Source organism: Ahaetulla prasina, chromosome 3, assembly GCF_028640845.1.
Source record: "Ahaetulla prasina isolate Xishuangbanna chromosome 3, ASM2864084v1, whole genome shotgun sequence".
Lineage (NCBI taxonomy): Eukaryota > Metazoa > Chordata > Lepidosauria > Squamata > Colubridae > Ahaetulla > Ahaetulla prasina.
Window position 1 is genome coordinate 85,706,017 of NC_080541.1, and position 17,012 is coordinate 85,723,028.

The 17,012-nt window shown below is 38.7% G+C and overlaps 1 protein-coding gene across 1 annotated transcript in view; it reads left to right on the forward strand.

The window, feature by feature from the left end:
* Positions 1 to 17,012, forward strand: part of KDSR (3-ketodihydrosphingosine reductase) — a 38,739-nt gene that overhangs the window by 14,776 nt on the left and 6,951 nt on the right. Inside the window, exons 3-7 of the mRNA XM_058177714.1 lie at positions 5,798 to 5,854; positions 11,748 to 11,813; positions 11,915 to 12,010; positions 13,331 to 13,522; positions 15,526 to 15,609. Coding sequence (XP_058033697.1) covers positions 5,798 to 5,854; positions 11,748 to 11,813; positions 11,915 to 12,010; positions 13,331 to 13,522; positions 15,526 to 15,609 — 495 coding nt within the window. The remainder of the gene's footprint in view (positions 1 to 5,797; positions 5,855 to 11,747; positions 11,814 to 11,914; positions 12,011 to 13,330; positions 13,523 to 15,525; positions 15,610 to 17,012) is intronic.

Sequence of the window (17,012 nt, forward strand, 5' to 3'; positions counted from 1 at the left end):
CCAGCTCTTAACAGATTTGCATATAGTCCTGTGTTGGTGACATTGTGCTGTTTACAGACTAATAAAGTAGGGATGTGCAGTACATCTCACTATTTGGCATTGCCTGAAGTAGCTGCATCTCTTCCTGGGCTCAGAAGATAGCCATATGACCCCAGGAGAACATTTGAGTTAAGGAGGGGCTGAGAGCATTCCATGACTTCTGCAAAGTCCATTGTCCCACCCTGAAGGTGTCTTCTTAATGTGAACATGTGGTTGAGTTATAATCAGTGGTGAAATCTGAACCAGTTTACTACCAGTTCACTGGCTACGCATGCGCGCTGGATGCACACATGCACACTGCACACCATGCACCCAATGCAAGGCGTGCACACAGTGCACACCAAAAGGAGGAATGGGGTAAGTAGAACAGTGTGTGGGGGGGGTGATCAGCTGTGGCACGCAATCTTTTTTTTTTACCGTTTAAAAGCATTTTTTTACAACCTATTTGGCTGAATGGGTTGTAAAAAAATGCTTTTAAATGTAAAAAAAAAGGCTCTAACGATCAGGCAGCTCAGCTGTGATCATCAGAGCCTTTTCTTTTACCTTTTAAAAGCATTATGGGTTGTAAAAAAATGCTTTTAAAAGTAAAAAAAGGCTCTGACAATCGCATGGCTCAGCTGGGATCGTTAGAGCCTTTTTTTTTTACTTTTAAAAGAAGCGGCAAGCAGGGAAAGGGCTACTGGGCATTAGGTGGGCATTGGCCGGGGGCGAGGGACTTTTAGAATAGAATAGAATAGAATAGAATTTTTATTGGCCAAGTGTGATTGGACACACAAGGAATTTGTCTTGGTGCATATGCTCTCAGTGTACATAAAAAAAAAAAGATACGTTCATCAAGGTACAACATTTACAACACAATTGATGGTCAATATATCAATATAAATCATAAGGATTGCCAGCAACAAGTTATAGTCATACAGTCATAAATGGAAAGAGATTGGTGATGGGAACTATGAGAAGATTAATAGTAGTGCAGATTCAGTAAATAGTTTGACAGTGTTGATGGAATTATTTGTTTAGCAGAGTGATGGCCTTCGGGAAAAAACTGTTCTTGTGTCTAGTTGTTCTGGTGTGCAGTGCTCTATAGCGTCATTTTGAGGGTAGGAGTTGAAACAGTTTATGTCCTGGATGCAAGGAGTCTGTAAATATTTTCACGGCCCTCTTCTTGATTTGTGCAGTATACAGGACCTCAATGGAAGGCAGGTTGGTAGCAATTATTTTTTCTGCAGTTCTAATTATCTTGTGAAGTCTGTGTTTTTCTTGTTGGGTTGCAGAACCGAACCAGACGGTTATAGAGGTGCAAATGACAGACTCAATAATTCCTCTGTAGAACTGAATCAGCAGCTCCTTGGGCAGTTTGAGCTTACTGAGTTGGCGCAGAAAGAACATTCTTTGCTGTCCTTTTTTAATGATGTTTTTGATGTTAGCTGTCCATTTTAGATCTTGCGATATGATAGAACCCAGAAATTTGAAGGTTTCTACTGTTGATACTGTGTTGTCTAGTATTGTGAGAGGTGGAAGTATGGAAGGGTTTCTCCTAAAGTCTACCACCATTTCTACGGTTTTGAGTGTGTTCAGTTCCAGATTGTTTTGGTTGCACCACAAGGCTAGTCGTTCGACCTCTCGTCTATATGCGGATTCGTCATTGTCTCGAATGAGACCAATCACTGTTGTGTCATCTGCAAACTTCAGTAGCTTAACAGATGGATCATTGGAGATGCAGTCATTGGTATACAGAGAGAAGAGAAGTGGGGAGAGCACACAGCCTTGGGGGGGCCCTGTGCTAATTGTACAGGTATTTGATGTGATCTTGCTTAGCTTCACCTGCTGCTTCCTGTTTGTTAGGAAGCTTGTGATCCACTTACAAGTCTGTTCCGGTATCTGTAGCTGGTTTAGCTTAGTTAGAAGAATGTCTGGAATGATGGTATTGAATGCTGAACTAAAGTCTACAAAAAGGACCCTTGCATAGGTCTTTGGAGACTCAAGATGTTGTAGGATGTAGTGCAGAGCCATATTAACAGCATCATCTGTTGATCTATTTGCTCGGTATGCAAATTGCAAGGGGTCTAACAGCGGATCCGTGATGGTTTTCAGGTAGGAAAGCACTAGCCTTTCAAAGGTTTTCATGACTACAGATGTTAGAGCAACTGGTCTGTAGTCATTCAGTTCCTTGATGGTGGGCTTCTTCGGCACTGGGATGATGGTAGAGCGTTTGAAGCAAGAAGGAACATAACACATCTCTAGTGATTTATTGAAAATATGGGTGAAGATGGGGGGCCAATTGGTCAGCACAGACTTTTAAGCAAGAAGGAGTTATCTTGTCTGGGCCTGGAGCTTTTCCTGGCTTTTGTCTGTGAAATAGGTCCTGCACTTCCTTTTCTGTGATCACTAGGGGTTGTGAACCCAATGAAATGGGATCAGTTGTAGGAGGCTTGGCTGTTGTTGGTGTGTCTGAGATGGGGGTTGTGGAGATAGGTGGCTGTAGTTTCCTTTCAAACCTGCAGTAAAACTCATTCAGGTCATCTGCCAGTTGTTGATTACCTTCAGCCTGGGAAGGAGGTTTGCCATAGCCGGTGATATTTTTAAGAGTTTTCCACATGTTTGCTGGTTCATTTGCTGAAAACTGATTCTTTAGCTTTTCAGAGTAGCTTCTTTTTGCTGCTCTGATCTCCCTTGTTAGTGCATTTCTGGCCTGATTGTACAGCATTTTATCACCTTTTCTGTAGGCTTCCTCTTTGGAATGTCGTAGCTGCTTAAGTTTAGGTGTAAACCAAGGTTTGTTGTTACTGTATATTCGCAAGTTCCTTGTAGGTACACATAGGTCTTCACAGAAGCTGACATATGATGTTACAGTATCTGTGAGTTCATCCAGGTCTGCAGAGGTATCTTTAAAAATATTCCAATCAGTGCAGTCAAAACATGCCTGTAGCTTTAAATTTGATTCCTACGTCCAGGTCTTCACTGATTTAATTATTGGTTTTGTGGCTTTAAGTCTTTGCCTGTAAGCAGGTACAAGGTGAATCATGCAATGATCAGAGTGTTCTACAGCTGCACGTGGTAAAGACCAATAAGCATTTTTTAGTGTTGTGTAGCAATGGTCTAGAGTATTCTTGCCTCTGGTGGGACAATTAACATGCTGAAAGTATTTTGGTAGCTCTTTCCTTAAGTTTGCCTTGTTTAGATCTCCCAAAACAATGGCCAGTGAATCAGGGTGTTTGGCTTCAGCCTCCATGATTTGGTCAGCTAGAGTTCGTAATGCCTTGTTTACACAGACTTGTGGTGGGACATAAACAGCAATTAGAAGAAATGAGGAAAATTCACGTGGCGAATAGTAAGGTTTGCAGTTGATAATTAGAGTCTCTAAATTGTTGTCACAGAATTTGTAAATTACTTTTAAATCTTGACACCAGTTTCTGCTAATATATAGGCATAAGCCTCCTTCTTTCTTTTTACCAGTTGTTTCTGGAATTCTGTCTGATCGTTCAAATTGAAACCCTGGAATGTTCAGGCTGCTATTTTCAATTGATTCATTTAACCAGGTTTCAGAGAAACATAGGACTGCTGAATTGCGAAAATCAGAATAGTATTTGTTTAAGAGGAGTATTTCATCCATCTTATTTGCAAGTGAGCGTATATTTGTTAGGAAAATTGAAGGCAGAGGAGTTTTAATGCGACTTCTCAATCTGTTCAAGATCCCAGCTCGTTTACCTCTTTTCCGTCGCTTTCGTCCTTTGTTTTTTTTTGGTAATCCATGGCTCCGTGGGAATTGCCTCCTCCTGTATTAGAATCTCCTCCGTGTCTGTAAAGACAGGTGGGGGTGAGATCGAAGAAAGCTGCTCCTTAAAGAAATGTTCCCTAATTTTTAGCAGATGGTCTCGTGAGTAGGAAATCCGTAGTAAGTCACAGAGAACAATTAGAAATAAAGAAACAATTAGTTTAGTTTAGTTTTATTAGATTTTTATACCGCCCTTCTCCCGAAGGACTCAGGGCGGTGTACAGCCGAAATAAAATACAGAGTATATACAATTAAAAGAAATTAAAAGAAACTATTAATAAATGGCCGATAATTTAAAAATTAAAAAATTTACAAATGTTTAAAATCTCTAAAACCCCAATTTAAAATCACTATTTATGCCAGTCCTGCTTGAATAAATAAGTATGTTTTTAGCTCACGACGGAAGGCCCGAAGATCAGGAACTTGACGTAAGCCAGGGGGGAGTTCGTTCCAGAGCGCCGGTGCCCCCACAGAGAAGGCCCTACCCCTGGGAGCCGCCAGCCGACATTGTTTGGCGGACGGCACCCTGAGAAGGCCCTCTCTGTGAGAGCGTCCTGGTCGATGGGAGGCATACGGTAACAGCAGGCGGTCTCGTAAGTACCCGGGTCCTAAGCCATGGAGCGCTTTAAAGGTGGTAACCAGGATCTTGAAGCGCACCCGAAAGACCACAGGAAGCCAGTGCAAACTACGGAGCAGTGGTGTTACGTGGGAGCCTCGAACGGCTCCCATTACCACTCGCGCAGCTGCATTCTGGACTAACTGCAGCCTCCGGGTGCACCTCAAGGGCAGCCCCATGTAGAGAGCATTGCAATAATCCAGCCGAGACGTAACCAGAGCGTGAGTGACCGTGCATAAGGCATCCCGGTCAAGGAAGGGACGCAACTGGCGAACCAAGCGATCTTGGTAAAACCCCCTCCGGGGGCCGGCCCCCAGATGTCCCCCAAAGGACAGCCGGCCACCCAGGAGGACGCCCAAGTTGCGAACCACCTCCTTTGGGGCCACTAACTCGCCCCCAACAGTCAGCTGCGGATGCAGCTGACTGTACCGGGGTGCCGGAATCCACAGCCACTCCGTCTTGGAGGGATTGAGCTTGAGTCTGTTTCTCCCCATCCAGACCCGTACGGCTTCCAGGCACCGGGACAGCACTTCGACCGCTTCGTTGGGGTGGTCCGGGGTGGAAAAGTACAGCTGAGTGTCATCAGCGTACAGATGATAACTCACCCCGAACCCACTGATGACCTCACCCAGCGGCTTCATGTAGATGTTGAACAGGGTAGGCGAGAGAATCGACCCCTGGGGTACCCCACAAGTGAGGCCCCTCGAGGACGACCTCTGCCCCCCTGTCAACACCGACTGCGACCGGTCAGAGAGATAGGAGGAGAGCATTTCACCGAGGCAGCCTTCGTCGGCGCCATCTTGAAGCTACCAGTTCTCTGAACCACCCGCCACCATCGCTACCAAATCAGCCGATCCAGTCTGAACTGGGAGCATTTCACCTCTGGTTATAATATAATAATAACTATTAATTAAAAGGCCAATTACCACTTCCTGCATCTTGTTACCTTTCTGTTGCCTTTGGAATGACATAGGTCATGTGGATGCCTCATGATAATGATTGCTTACTTCTTGGGAAATAGAGCTCTTAAGAAGAAAGGTTAGTCTACTGTAAACTTTTACATATTAATACGTCCCATGGAGCATAATGAAACTTATGAATATACATTGAAGGGCTTGTATTGCACATGAATGTAGACATAACTCAAGTCAAACTTCTGAAAATGGAGTTAAATGGTTGATTTAGTCTTAATTGGCTGAAGAAGTTACTTACATAGTTATAGAACTTGTAATGCATTATTTATATATAGATTTGATATATGCTAGATGGTAATTTCTAAAATAATTTAAAATATAAAAATTTAAATAATGCTATAGTTTAACATAATATTTTAGTTGCAAGTCCAAGATGTGCTTATTTAATTCCAGAAACGTCTCTTGGAGGCCAAGAAAGAAATTGAGACATATTCAGTTAATGAGAAGCAGGTAAGTTTCCACTTTCACTTTTAACAATACACCTTTCCTCCTCCTCCTCCTCCTCCTCCTCCTCCACACGCTCTTACAGTAAATGAAGTCTTGTTATCCCAACTATCAGATATTGTAGATGAAATGTGAGGTAATAGTTTCCTCATGAGTTGTAAAACTAAAGTACTTGGCAAATACTTTCATAGATAATCTGAAGCTTGTTTGTTAAGGAAAAGGAAGTCCTAAATTATATAGCAGCCAGAAGGTAAAAATACACATTTATTTTGACGGAAACATGTAAAGGTTCCCAGCTGTATATTTTCTGAAACTAATGGGATTTGCATCCTTCAGTCAATGTCTTTAAGGCATAGGGAGTTACCAGAATAATGATATTATTCATGACGGAAGTAATAGGTTAATGTATGTTATATCTTTGGAATGAATAACCCATAATAAGTTCCACAAGTCAGGAGTGTATGAGGCAGAAAATCCTAGAGATCTTCATAGTTTACCACTAAACAAATGTGTTGAAATCGGAGAGGTGTTTATTAGTCAGTTCCTACATTCCTTGTAAGCAGAATCAACAAGTACAGCAGAGTAATCTACAGTAGCATATAGTGGATGATGACTACATGAATGCACAGTAATTCAAGGAAAATAGGGAACCTATGACTCTTAGATTTCACTGAATCTAATTTTCTGAATTAGAAATTTTTCTGAATTCTGAATTACAATTTTTCATTATTCACTGTTTCATTCATTCATTCGTTATTCATTATTTCACTGAATTACAATTTTTGATTATTGGTCAAGCTGCAGTTGATGGTAGGTAAATTTCTGTGACTTCAGGAGGCTACACTCTATTTCTTTTAGTTGTAGTTTACCTCTTCTACATTATAGATCAGGGTGGCAATTCATTTTCCCAAGGGGCCACATGAGAAATTGGGAAGGATACCGCCACCCCACCTCCTGCTGCCACCACTCTGCTGCCACTGCCTCCCCACCACTCTATCTGCTGCGTGCCACCGCAGGCCAGACAGGGGCAACCCAAGGGCCAGATGTGGCCTGCAGGCCATAAAATGCCCAATTCCATTTTAGATGATCAGTGTAATGCATGGTGGTTGGTTTTACATTGTAAAAAGTCATAATTTGCCTTATTTTTGGTTTGTTGAACAAATCACATTTACACTATATGACAATCCAGATTATGTTTTAGAATGATGCATAAACCAAATATGTACTGTATGTATAGTAATGGTTAAGTAATCTTTGAAACAATGTTTTGGATGCCACGATGAATAAAGAAAAGGGAGACAACATAAAAAAGGCAAATATGTAAATAAAGCACGATAAAATGAGATTAATAGAACATAAGGAAATAAACAGGAGCTGAAGTGCTGTAATACAGTAAAAGAAACAGCAATATAAAATGGGAGAGTGATTCTTCTGGGAAAGTTACAAAAACCTGTTATCTTATTAAAGAAAGTGTTTATTAAAATAGAAGTTAAGTGTGGATTAGTGTTTTCACCAGTTTGTGATATATATAAAATGTAAACTTAATTATTCTGCCATCTTGGGCATTAGTAGGTTTTGCATTAAGGGGCAATTTTGTATATATCAGCCCTTATAGACAGCAATATATCTCTGCTTTTAATTCAATGGGCATTATAGGGACAAGAGCTTATTAATTAGAAAAAGGAATAATCACTATTTAATTCTACTGCCTTTAGTGAGCCCTAAAAAATAATACATTTATCGTTAGTCACAAAGTTGTGTCCGACCCACCGCAATCCCATGGACAACGTTCCTCCAGGCCTTTTGGTTCTCTACCATCCCCTGGAGTCCATTTAAGCTCATGCCTACTGCTTCAGTGACTACATCCAGCCACCTCATTCTCTGTCATTCCTTTCTTCTTTTGCCCTCAATCTTTCCCGGCATTAGGCTCTTCTCCAGTGAGTCCTTCCTTCTCATTAGGTGGCCAAAGCATTTGAGTTTCATCTTCAGGACTTGGCCTTCTAAAGAGCAGTCAGGGTTGATCTCCTCTAGGACTGACCGGTTTGATCACCTTGCAGTCCAAGGGACACGCAGGAGTCTTCTCCAGCACCGTAGTTAAAGGCCTCAATTCTTTGGCACTCAGCCTTCCTTATGGTCCAACTTTCACAGCCATACATTGCAACTGGGAAAACCATAGCTTTGACTATATGCACTTTTGTTGGCAGGGTAATGTCTCTGCTTTTTAGTATGCTGTCTAGGATGGTATTATCTGCATATTATCTGCTAGAAATCTAATAAAATAAATAAATAAATAAATATCTGAGGTTGTTGATATTTCTCCTGGCAATCTTAATTCCAATTTATAGTCCCGTTTAATATCAAAAGTAAAAGATCAGGACTCTAGATTAAGTTGAAGTTCAGAAAGATTTATTATTCAAGCCTAATAACAAGTATCTAACCAAAGAAATTGGTGCTAAATTGGTGCCAACAGAAATCAGGCTGAGGCAACACAAGGACTCTAAATAGATGACATCTTTAAATCCACCCCTGAGCTCATAGCTGTCTATTGAGTACTCATAACTGTCTATTAATGCAAACCTTTTGCTGAGCTTCTTGATTTTAGAATGTACTGAATGGTTCATATTCAATATGCCAAATGCCAAATGACTTTGGCATTAAATGTGTTATTTAGCCGTATAAAGAACAAGAGATGAGCTAGCCCAGCCCTATCTAATCAAAATTCCTACAGTGATCAATCATACATTAATAAGAAGCCCATAAATAAGACACCTACATAATAATATCTTTCTATTTGTTTTCCTAGCAGCTGTTTCCAGGAGGCTGTTCAAAACTGCTATTTTTCATTGATACAATAGTTACATCCTGCAGGAAATCTTTGTCTTAATAAAATAAAGCTTAGACATTCACCTAATGTCTTAATTACTAGCCAAAATCTGTACTTGCTACCACACTTATACAGTTTTCAAACAAGGAGGGGTGGACTCAGGATAATGCCAATTTAGTTTTAGTAGTGCTCAAGGCATGAATGTTAATGTTTGTGATTCATCAGTGACACATCGGGGAAACATTTATTTGCTATCCACAAATAGTTTTCTTCAAAGTCTGTTTGTTTGAAAGCCAGTTTGGTGTATAGCAATGATTAAGATTACAGGGACACGGTGGCTCAGAGGCTAGGACGTTGAGCTTGTCGATCGAAGGGTTGGTAGCTCAGCGGTTCGAATCCCTAGTGTTGCCATCTAACTTGGTGACCTCCCTATACTTGTTCCAGCTTCTGCCAACCTAACAGTTTTGAAAGCACATAAAAATGCAAGTAGAAAAAATAGGGACCATCTTTGGTGGGAAGGTAACAGCATTCAGTGCGCTTTTGGCATTGAGTCATGCCGGCCACATGACCACGGAGACGTCTTCGGACAGCGCTGGCTCTTTGGCTTTGAAACGGAGATGAGCACCATCCCCTAGAGTCAGCAACGACTAGCACGTATGTGCGAGGGAAACCTTTACCTTTACCTTAATGATTAAGTTACTTGCCTAGAAACAGGAGATCAGTTCTCGTGCCATCCCAGGGATGCAAGCTAGCTGGGTGACTTTGGACCAATTATTCTCTCTCATCCCAAACCACCTCACTTGATTGCTGCTATGGGAGAAATAGGACAAGAAGGAATATTATGTATGAAAAACTTCCAGTGTTGAAGTACCCACAACTTCTGGAAGGAAGTCATTCCACTGATTAATTGTTCTAACTGTCAGGAAATTTCTCCTTAGTTCTAGATTGCTTCTCTCTTTGATTAGCTTCCATCCATTGCTGCGTCTTCTTTTTTTTAGTATATGTTTTATCTGCAGTTTTCCTTTAACAACCAACATTTTTTGTGGACAGTGTAATGACAGTTAACATATTTTTTACACAGTGCTCACTGTACTAATACAGTTACATATACAGAATTTTTGTCTTCCAACTTCTAACCTTAATGTGCTCATTAGAATTATAATATATTCTTTTATGTATCAATCTATATTATACTATTTTCCCAATTTATATTACTTCTTTATTTTTCCCATATGTTAGGGTTCTTCTATATTCACCTCAATATCTTTAACCAATACTGTTCTCTTTTTGTGATTTTTTTTATCACTTTCTCCAAAAGTATATGTAAACATCAATAATATTTCTTTATACAATATACTTATTAACCCCTGTTAAATCACTATTTTAATATTATAAATATTACTCAGTGTTCCATCACATTTTCAATATCTCAATTTTCTATAAACACCAATAACCAGTTGTCAGTAAGATTTAATCAGTCCCAAGATTATATCTCTACGTCCCTTGAATTTATAGTCCTTGAAAACTATATTTTCCAATATATTTTTTGCATGTTAATGCATGTGTTATTTTTTCTAAATTTTTAAAAACATTTAGAAATTTTTTTTTCTAAATTTCTAAAAACAACAATGGGCCTCTTGGGCTCAACAGGCTAATGCAGTCTGTTATTAACACAGCTGCCTGCAATTACAATTACTGCAGGTTCGAGTCCCACCAGGCCCAAGGTTGACTCAGCCTTCCATCCTTTATAAGGTAGGTAAAATGAGGACCCAGATTGTTGGGGGCAATAAGTTGACTGTGTATATAAATATAAATATACTGCACGAATCAAGAAGAGGGCCGTGAAAATATTTGCAGATCCCTCGCATCCTGGACATAAACTGTTTCAACTCCTACCCTCAAAATGACGCTATAGAGCACTGCACACCAGAACAACTAGACACAAGAACAGTTTTTTCCCCAAGGCCATCACTCTGCTAAACAAATAATTCCCTCAACACTGTCAGTCTATTTACTGAATCTGCACTACTATTAATCGTTTCATAGTTCCCATCACCAATCTCTTTCCACTTATGACTGTATGACTATAACTTGTTGCTGGCAATCCTTATGATTTATATTGATATATTGATCATCAATTGTGTTGTAAATGTTGTACCTTGATGAACGTATCTTTTCTTTTATGTACACTGAGAGCATATGCACCATGACAAATTCCTTGTGTGTCCAATCACACTTGGCCAATAAAATTCTATTCTATTCTATTCTAAATAGGATGAAGACTATTGCCTTACACAATGTAAGCCGCCCTGAGTATAATTGCATTTATATCCCGCCCTTCTCCAAAGACTCAGGGCGGCTTACACTATGTTAGTAATAGTCTTCATTCTATTTGTATATTTATATACAAAGTCAACTTATTGCCCCCAACAATCTGTGTCCTCATTTTACCTACCTTATAAAGGATGGAAGGCTGAGTCGACCTCGGGCCTGGTGGGACTAGTGGGACTAGAACCTGCAGTAATTGCAGGCAGCTGCTGTTAATAACAGACTGCATTAGCAGTCTGAGCCACAGAGGCCCACAGAGTCTTCGGAAAAGGGCGGGAAAAACTTTCAATATTCAGGTTAAGTTGCCGTGTTGACACTTCGCGATAAATAAGTAGGTTTTGGGTTGCAGTTTAGACACTCAGTCTCTAAAAGGTTCACCCTCACTGGTGTAGGGTTTCCTGCCTGAGCAAGAGGTTGAACTGGAAGACCTCCAAGGTCACTTCCAACTTTTACTCTGTTAAGTAATAAGAGTAGTAATAACTAATAAAAATCTAATAAAATAAGCAAACAAATAATTGATTCATATTTTAGATATGGCAACCTAAATATATATTTTATAAGTTTTTTTATGCACATGATAATTCTATAGCTTTTTACATAATATGGTATTTGGGAAATTAGAAATAATTCAAAACAAATCAAATAGTAATTTAAAATGATTGTAAATGATGAAATCAACAGCATTCAACATTACATTCAGTTGAATGGGGTCATATAATTCTTCTTTTCTTTTTTTTTCTCATATAGGTTGTGCATTCTATTTCTCTTGATGTTTCCAAAGATTATGCAAATGTGGAGAAGTCGCTTAAACAAGTAAGGGATCTGCTGGCTTTTAGAAAGCTCATATTTTATGTTATGATAGAGATATTCTGTTCAAATAGTGGCATATAATTTGTGACACTGATGTTTTTTAGGCTCAAGAAAGATTGGGTCCTGTTGACATGCTTGTTAATTGTGCTGGAACATCAATAACTGGAAAATTTGAAGAAATTGATACGTATAGGTTTGAGGTAAGTGGTCCTGGCTTAAGTCTAAAATAAAACCTTTTCTGCTGCATTATATTGATTATTTATATCTTATATGGAAGTGAAGTTACTAAAAATTAAAACTTCTCAAGGATCTTAAAGACAACTTATATAAATGCATCTGTACCTAAATTATATGAAATAAAACATTGAATGTTAATCTTTATATAAAGCAGGTATGTCCAACTGTGGCCTTTGGATAGCATGTGGCCCTGGATTACTAGCTAGTAAGGAGCCCCACACAATTGTAAACTTTTAACATGATGATGTGCATTTATATAGATTAATCATATCAGAATTCTCCAACCTTTTTGGCTTTGCAGACTGATAGGAGGGAGAGAGGGGATGGTCCCATGCTCACACAGCTCCATTTGTGGCAAGCAGCAGGCACATGCATGGTCACTTGCACGAGTGGGGATGCGCATGTGGTCACCCGCTGCTCGCGCGGGTGGGGATGTGCACGCATGCGCGGTCGCCCACCATTTCTGCAGCCTGGTCCCATAAGACTCAAGGTCTAGTAGTGGGCCGTGGCCCGGGGTTGGGGACCCCTGAACTATATTGTATATTTTATATCTGGACTATGACAATTCCCCTTCATACAATACAACCCAGGCAAGCCAAAATGTTGGACATGCCTAATATAAAATATACCTGAGATTTGTTCTTTTGTTACTACATAATAAGGTTGAATCTTTCCTACTTACATTGTAACCTAATAAATATTAGTGGATACTTTTATGCGTAAAGTATTGCAACACTGAACCAATTTAATTGTTGAAAATATTTTATGGATGTATGGAAATTAATTAAGAGAAAATACAACAGCATCATTTTTAGAAGATGAGGCCTGTATAGTTTTATAGTAGTTTCTCATTGCTTCAATTAGTAATTAGACCTATTGTTGGGAATGAAGTTAGATTGCTTGTAATTGTACTGATAAACATGGGAAACTGACTAATAGTTGCTTTCCAGAACTATCCTTTCAAACGTTTTCTGGAAAGCTGCTTCCTCTTGAGAAAACCCAAGAACATATACCCCATTGGGTATGAAAATGGCTTTAGAACTGAGTGCACCACACACCATGGGGTGTTTTACAAGATTTAAAGTCAGCACATTGCATGGAGCAATATGTTGTGGGGGTTTTGCATAGGATTATGCCATTATGTAATTTAGATTAATACTGCTGAAACCTAACTGTGAAGTTACAGGCCAGCACCACACCTGTTTTAATCTACCTATACATTAATGCAACCTGTGCCAATATTATTATGAAAGCAGCTGACACTAATGTATGTTTATCCACAGCAATTAATGGCTATCAACTATCTGGGTAGTGTGTATCCAACTCGTGCGGTAGTTGGTAAAATGAAGGAGAGAAGAATGGGGAGGATTGTGTTTGTCTCATCTCAGGCTGGACAAGTTGGTGTATATGGCTATTCGGCTTATTCTCCAACAAAATATGCTCTTAGAGGATTAGCTGAATCTTTATATATGGAGGTATGATTATCTCTCACCAGTATCTGTAGTATATAAAGAAAATAGTCATAACTTGTTTTAGCAATAGTACTTAGATTTATATACCACTTCCTAGTACTTTACAGTCCCCTCTAAGCTATTCTCTGACGTTTACAGAGTCAGCACTTTGTCCACAAAAATCTAGGTCCTCATTTTACTGATCTCAGAAGGATGAACAGCTGAGTCAACTTTGAGCTGGTCAGACTTGAACTCCTGGCAGTGAGCAGTGAGTTAGCCTGCAATATTGCATTCTAACTGCTGCCCCACCACAGCTCTTATTCCATTTAATGCAGGGGTGAAATGCTCCCGGCGGCGGGTGGTTCGGAGAACCGGTAGCAAAAATCCCTGCTGCCGCCCCCCCCTCCCCCGCATGCCCAGCTGAGCCGCGCAATCATCAGAGGTTTGTTTGTTTTTTACTTTTAAAAGCATGTTTTCTTCGTTAAAAAAAAATGCTTTTAAAAGTTAAAAAAAAGCCTCTGATGATCGCACAGCTCAGCTAGGATCGTCAGAGCCTTTTAAAAGCATTTTTTCTACAACCTCTTCATTGAAAATGTTGTAAAAAAATGCTTTTAAAAGTTTTTTTTTTAAAAAGTTGGCCACGCCCACCCAGTCACATTACCCACCCACCCCCACCAAGCCACCCCCACAGAACCGGTAGGAACAAATTTTACATTTCACCACTGATTTAATGAGAAAACATTTTATACAGTTAGGCTAATTGAAGAATATTATTTTTTGAAATGTTTGTGGCTAAAACCAAAACAGATTTATTTCAATTTTACCATACTTGAATTATTTATGGTGAACACAAAGTAGAAGATTATTCTACTTTGAAGACGATCAACTCTTCAACCAGGAAAACAATTCTTATAGGATTTACCTCTTTCTTTTCCAGAAAGTTTTAAGGCTCAGAAGTTAGGGATGAGGACCAAGTAATAAATAAAGGCTGAGCTAGAAGCAAAATAGTACCCTTAGATGGAGAAGGGTGCTTAGAGTAATTTATACTGTAGACTAGAATTCTATTTATGAAATATTTCTGATTTACCACGTAATTCATTTAGTAGTTCATGTAACACAATATTGTGTCTCTTCCATTTTGTGCATTCCATGGCAATGCTAATTGTCTCAGTCTGGAAACAGAATATTGATACTTTTCAAAAGTAGTCGCTGTTAATGGCATAAAAATAAACTTTCCCTATTCTATAGATGTATTCAAATAGTCATGCCAATATTACGTCCAGGTTCAAAAGTAAGATTTTTTTTTCTTTTTGTAAAATATAGATGAATAAGGGGGTGAGCTCCCGTTACTTGTCCCAGCTTCTGCCAACCTAGCAGTTTCGAAAGCACATAAAAATGCAAGTAGAAAAAATAGGGACCACCTTTGGTGGGAAGGTAACAGCGTTCCGTGCGCCTTTGGCGTTGAGGCATGCCGGCCACATGACCACGGAGACCTCTTCGGACAGCGCTGGCTCTTTGGCTTTGAAACAGAGATGAGCACCGCCCCCTAGAGTCGGCAACGACTAGCATGTATGTGCGAGGGGAACCTTTACCTTTACCTTTAGAAGAATAACTATGATCATAAGTCAGCATCATTTTTCATGATAAAAGAATACAATTGAACATCTTAAAAAAACACAAGCAGAACATAGAAGGTTGAAATTATAATTCATATTCAATTCGAAGTTCATAGTTTTACTGTATTATTTTGTAATTTGCAGTAAGCATCCCAGGTTTTACTGGGATTTATACGTCTTATAGCCCCAGTAATATCCTACTTGCACCACTGATTTAATTCGTAGCAACAAATATCTATTAGAATAAAATATGAAATAATTGTACAGATTTTTTGGAGTATTACCAATTTCTTGGCAACTATAAGGCAAGTATATGCCTTTTCTTGCATCTCATCATCTATTTTTATGTAAGATTAATAAGCATGGAGCTCTCAGACTACTATGACATAAACTGAGTATTTTTCTCAATAGGTAAAGCCATATAATATATGTGTGACCACTGCCTATCCTCCAGATACAGACACACCTGGCTTTGCAGAGGAAAGTCAGAACAAGGTAACTTCTTAGTTTCTTTCAATCAAATTCTAGGTACACAAATCAACATGTTTTCTCCAAACTCATTTTATGTTGCATAACAACTCTTTATCATATACGCAACATTCACCACAGTTCTGAAAACTTTTATTTATTTTATTTTGATCTACAATGAAAGTAAAATCCTGTATCACAGGTATTTGGTTTACCTGCAAAAAAAAAAAAGTTTTGCAAAATGATTATATTAAGTATTGGATTTATCTCTAATTAGACAGTGAAGATTGCAGTTTTCCCCATTATTAGTGCCACAACTGTATACTGTAATAGCTGCAAGTATCTGTTCTACCATGAATTTCAGTGTATCTCTGTTCCAAAATCTAGCCCAAAATATTTTTTGTCAGAAAAAAATTGAGTTTCTTGCAAAAACAAAAAAAATCCCTGCCCTTTAGAAGTTTTCTAAAAAAAAACCTTTCTTTGATATCTAATTCTCATCCTTTAACATTCTTGATTTACAAAAGCCTATATATTTAAAGAAAGAAAAATATATGATTTTATTTAGTTATTTGATTAGTTATAAACAACATATTTCTTACAATTGAAGCTTCATACTATTTAACAAAATAATTTACACAAGAAAAACTTAATCTGAAGATAATATATAATAATCACAAAATTGGAGGCCACTGTAGCCATATTAATAACAACAAAAACTTACAGAAAAAAATGAAGAAAATTAAAAAGTGAATAAAATTATTACTTGGTTGTTGTTTTTAAGGGAAACTAGACCTAACAAAGATTTCTAGCAGAGATTTCTAGTGCAGGCATACATACCATTCTCTCTTCTCCAAAAGCTACACAAATGAGGGAAAGGAAAAACAATAACAAAATGGAAGGAAAGAAGCGTTTTCTGCCTCCAGGCTCTGTAGCATGGAAAGTACTAAGGCAGTAAATGTGTCCTCAGTATCCCACTCCACCCAGTGGAAACATCACCTCAGTCAGGCCAGCTTTATGAAATTAAGTGGACTGCCTCACAATATTGTAGTCTCAAGCCTTTGCTGTGCTCTTTTTTTATTTTATATGACCTGTGTACATGAGTAGATTATGTTTTAACATATTGAGTCTAGCCAAACTTACCTTAATATAATTGGTGAAGGGTTAAGAAAGCTCAAACTAATAGGAAATAGTATTTTGCTTCTATATGTAGGTAGTTCTCCACTTACAACCAAAATTGAGTCCAAAACTTGCGTTGCGAAGTGAAAAATTTGTTAAGGGAGTTTTGCCCCATTTTACGACTTTTCTTGTCACGTTTGTTAACTGAATCCTGCAGTTGTTAAATTGATAACATGGTCGTTAAGTGAATCTGGTTTCCCCTGTTGACTTTGCTTGTCAGAAGATTGCAAAGAGTGATCACATGACCCTGGGAC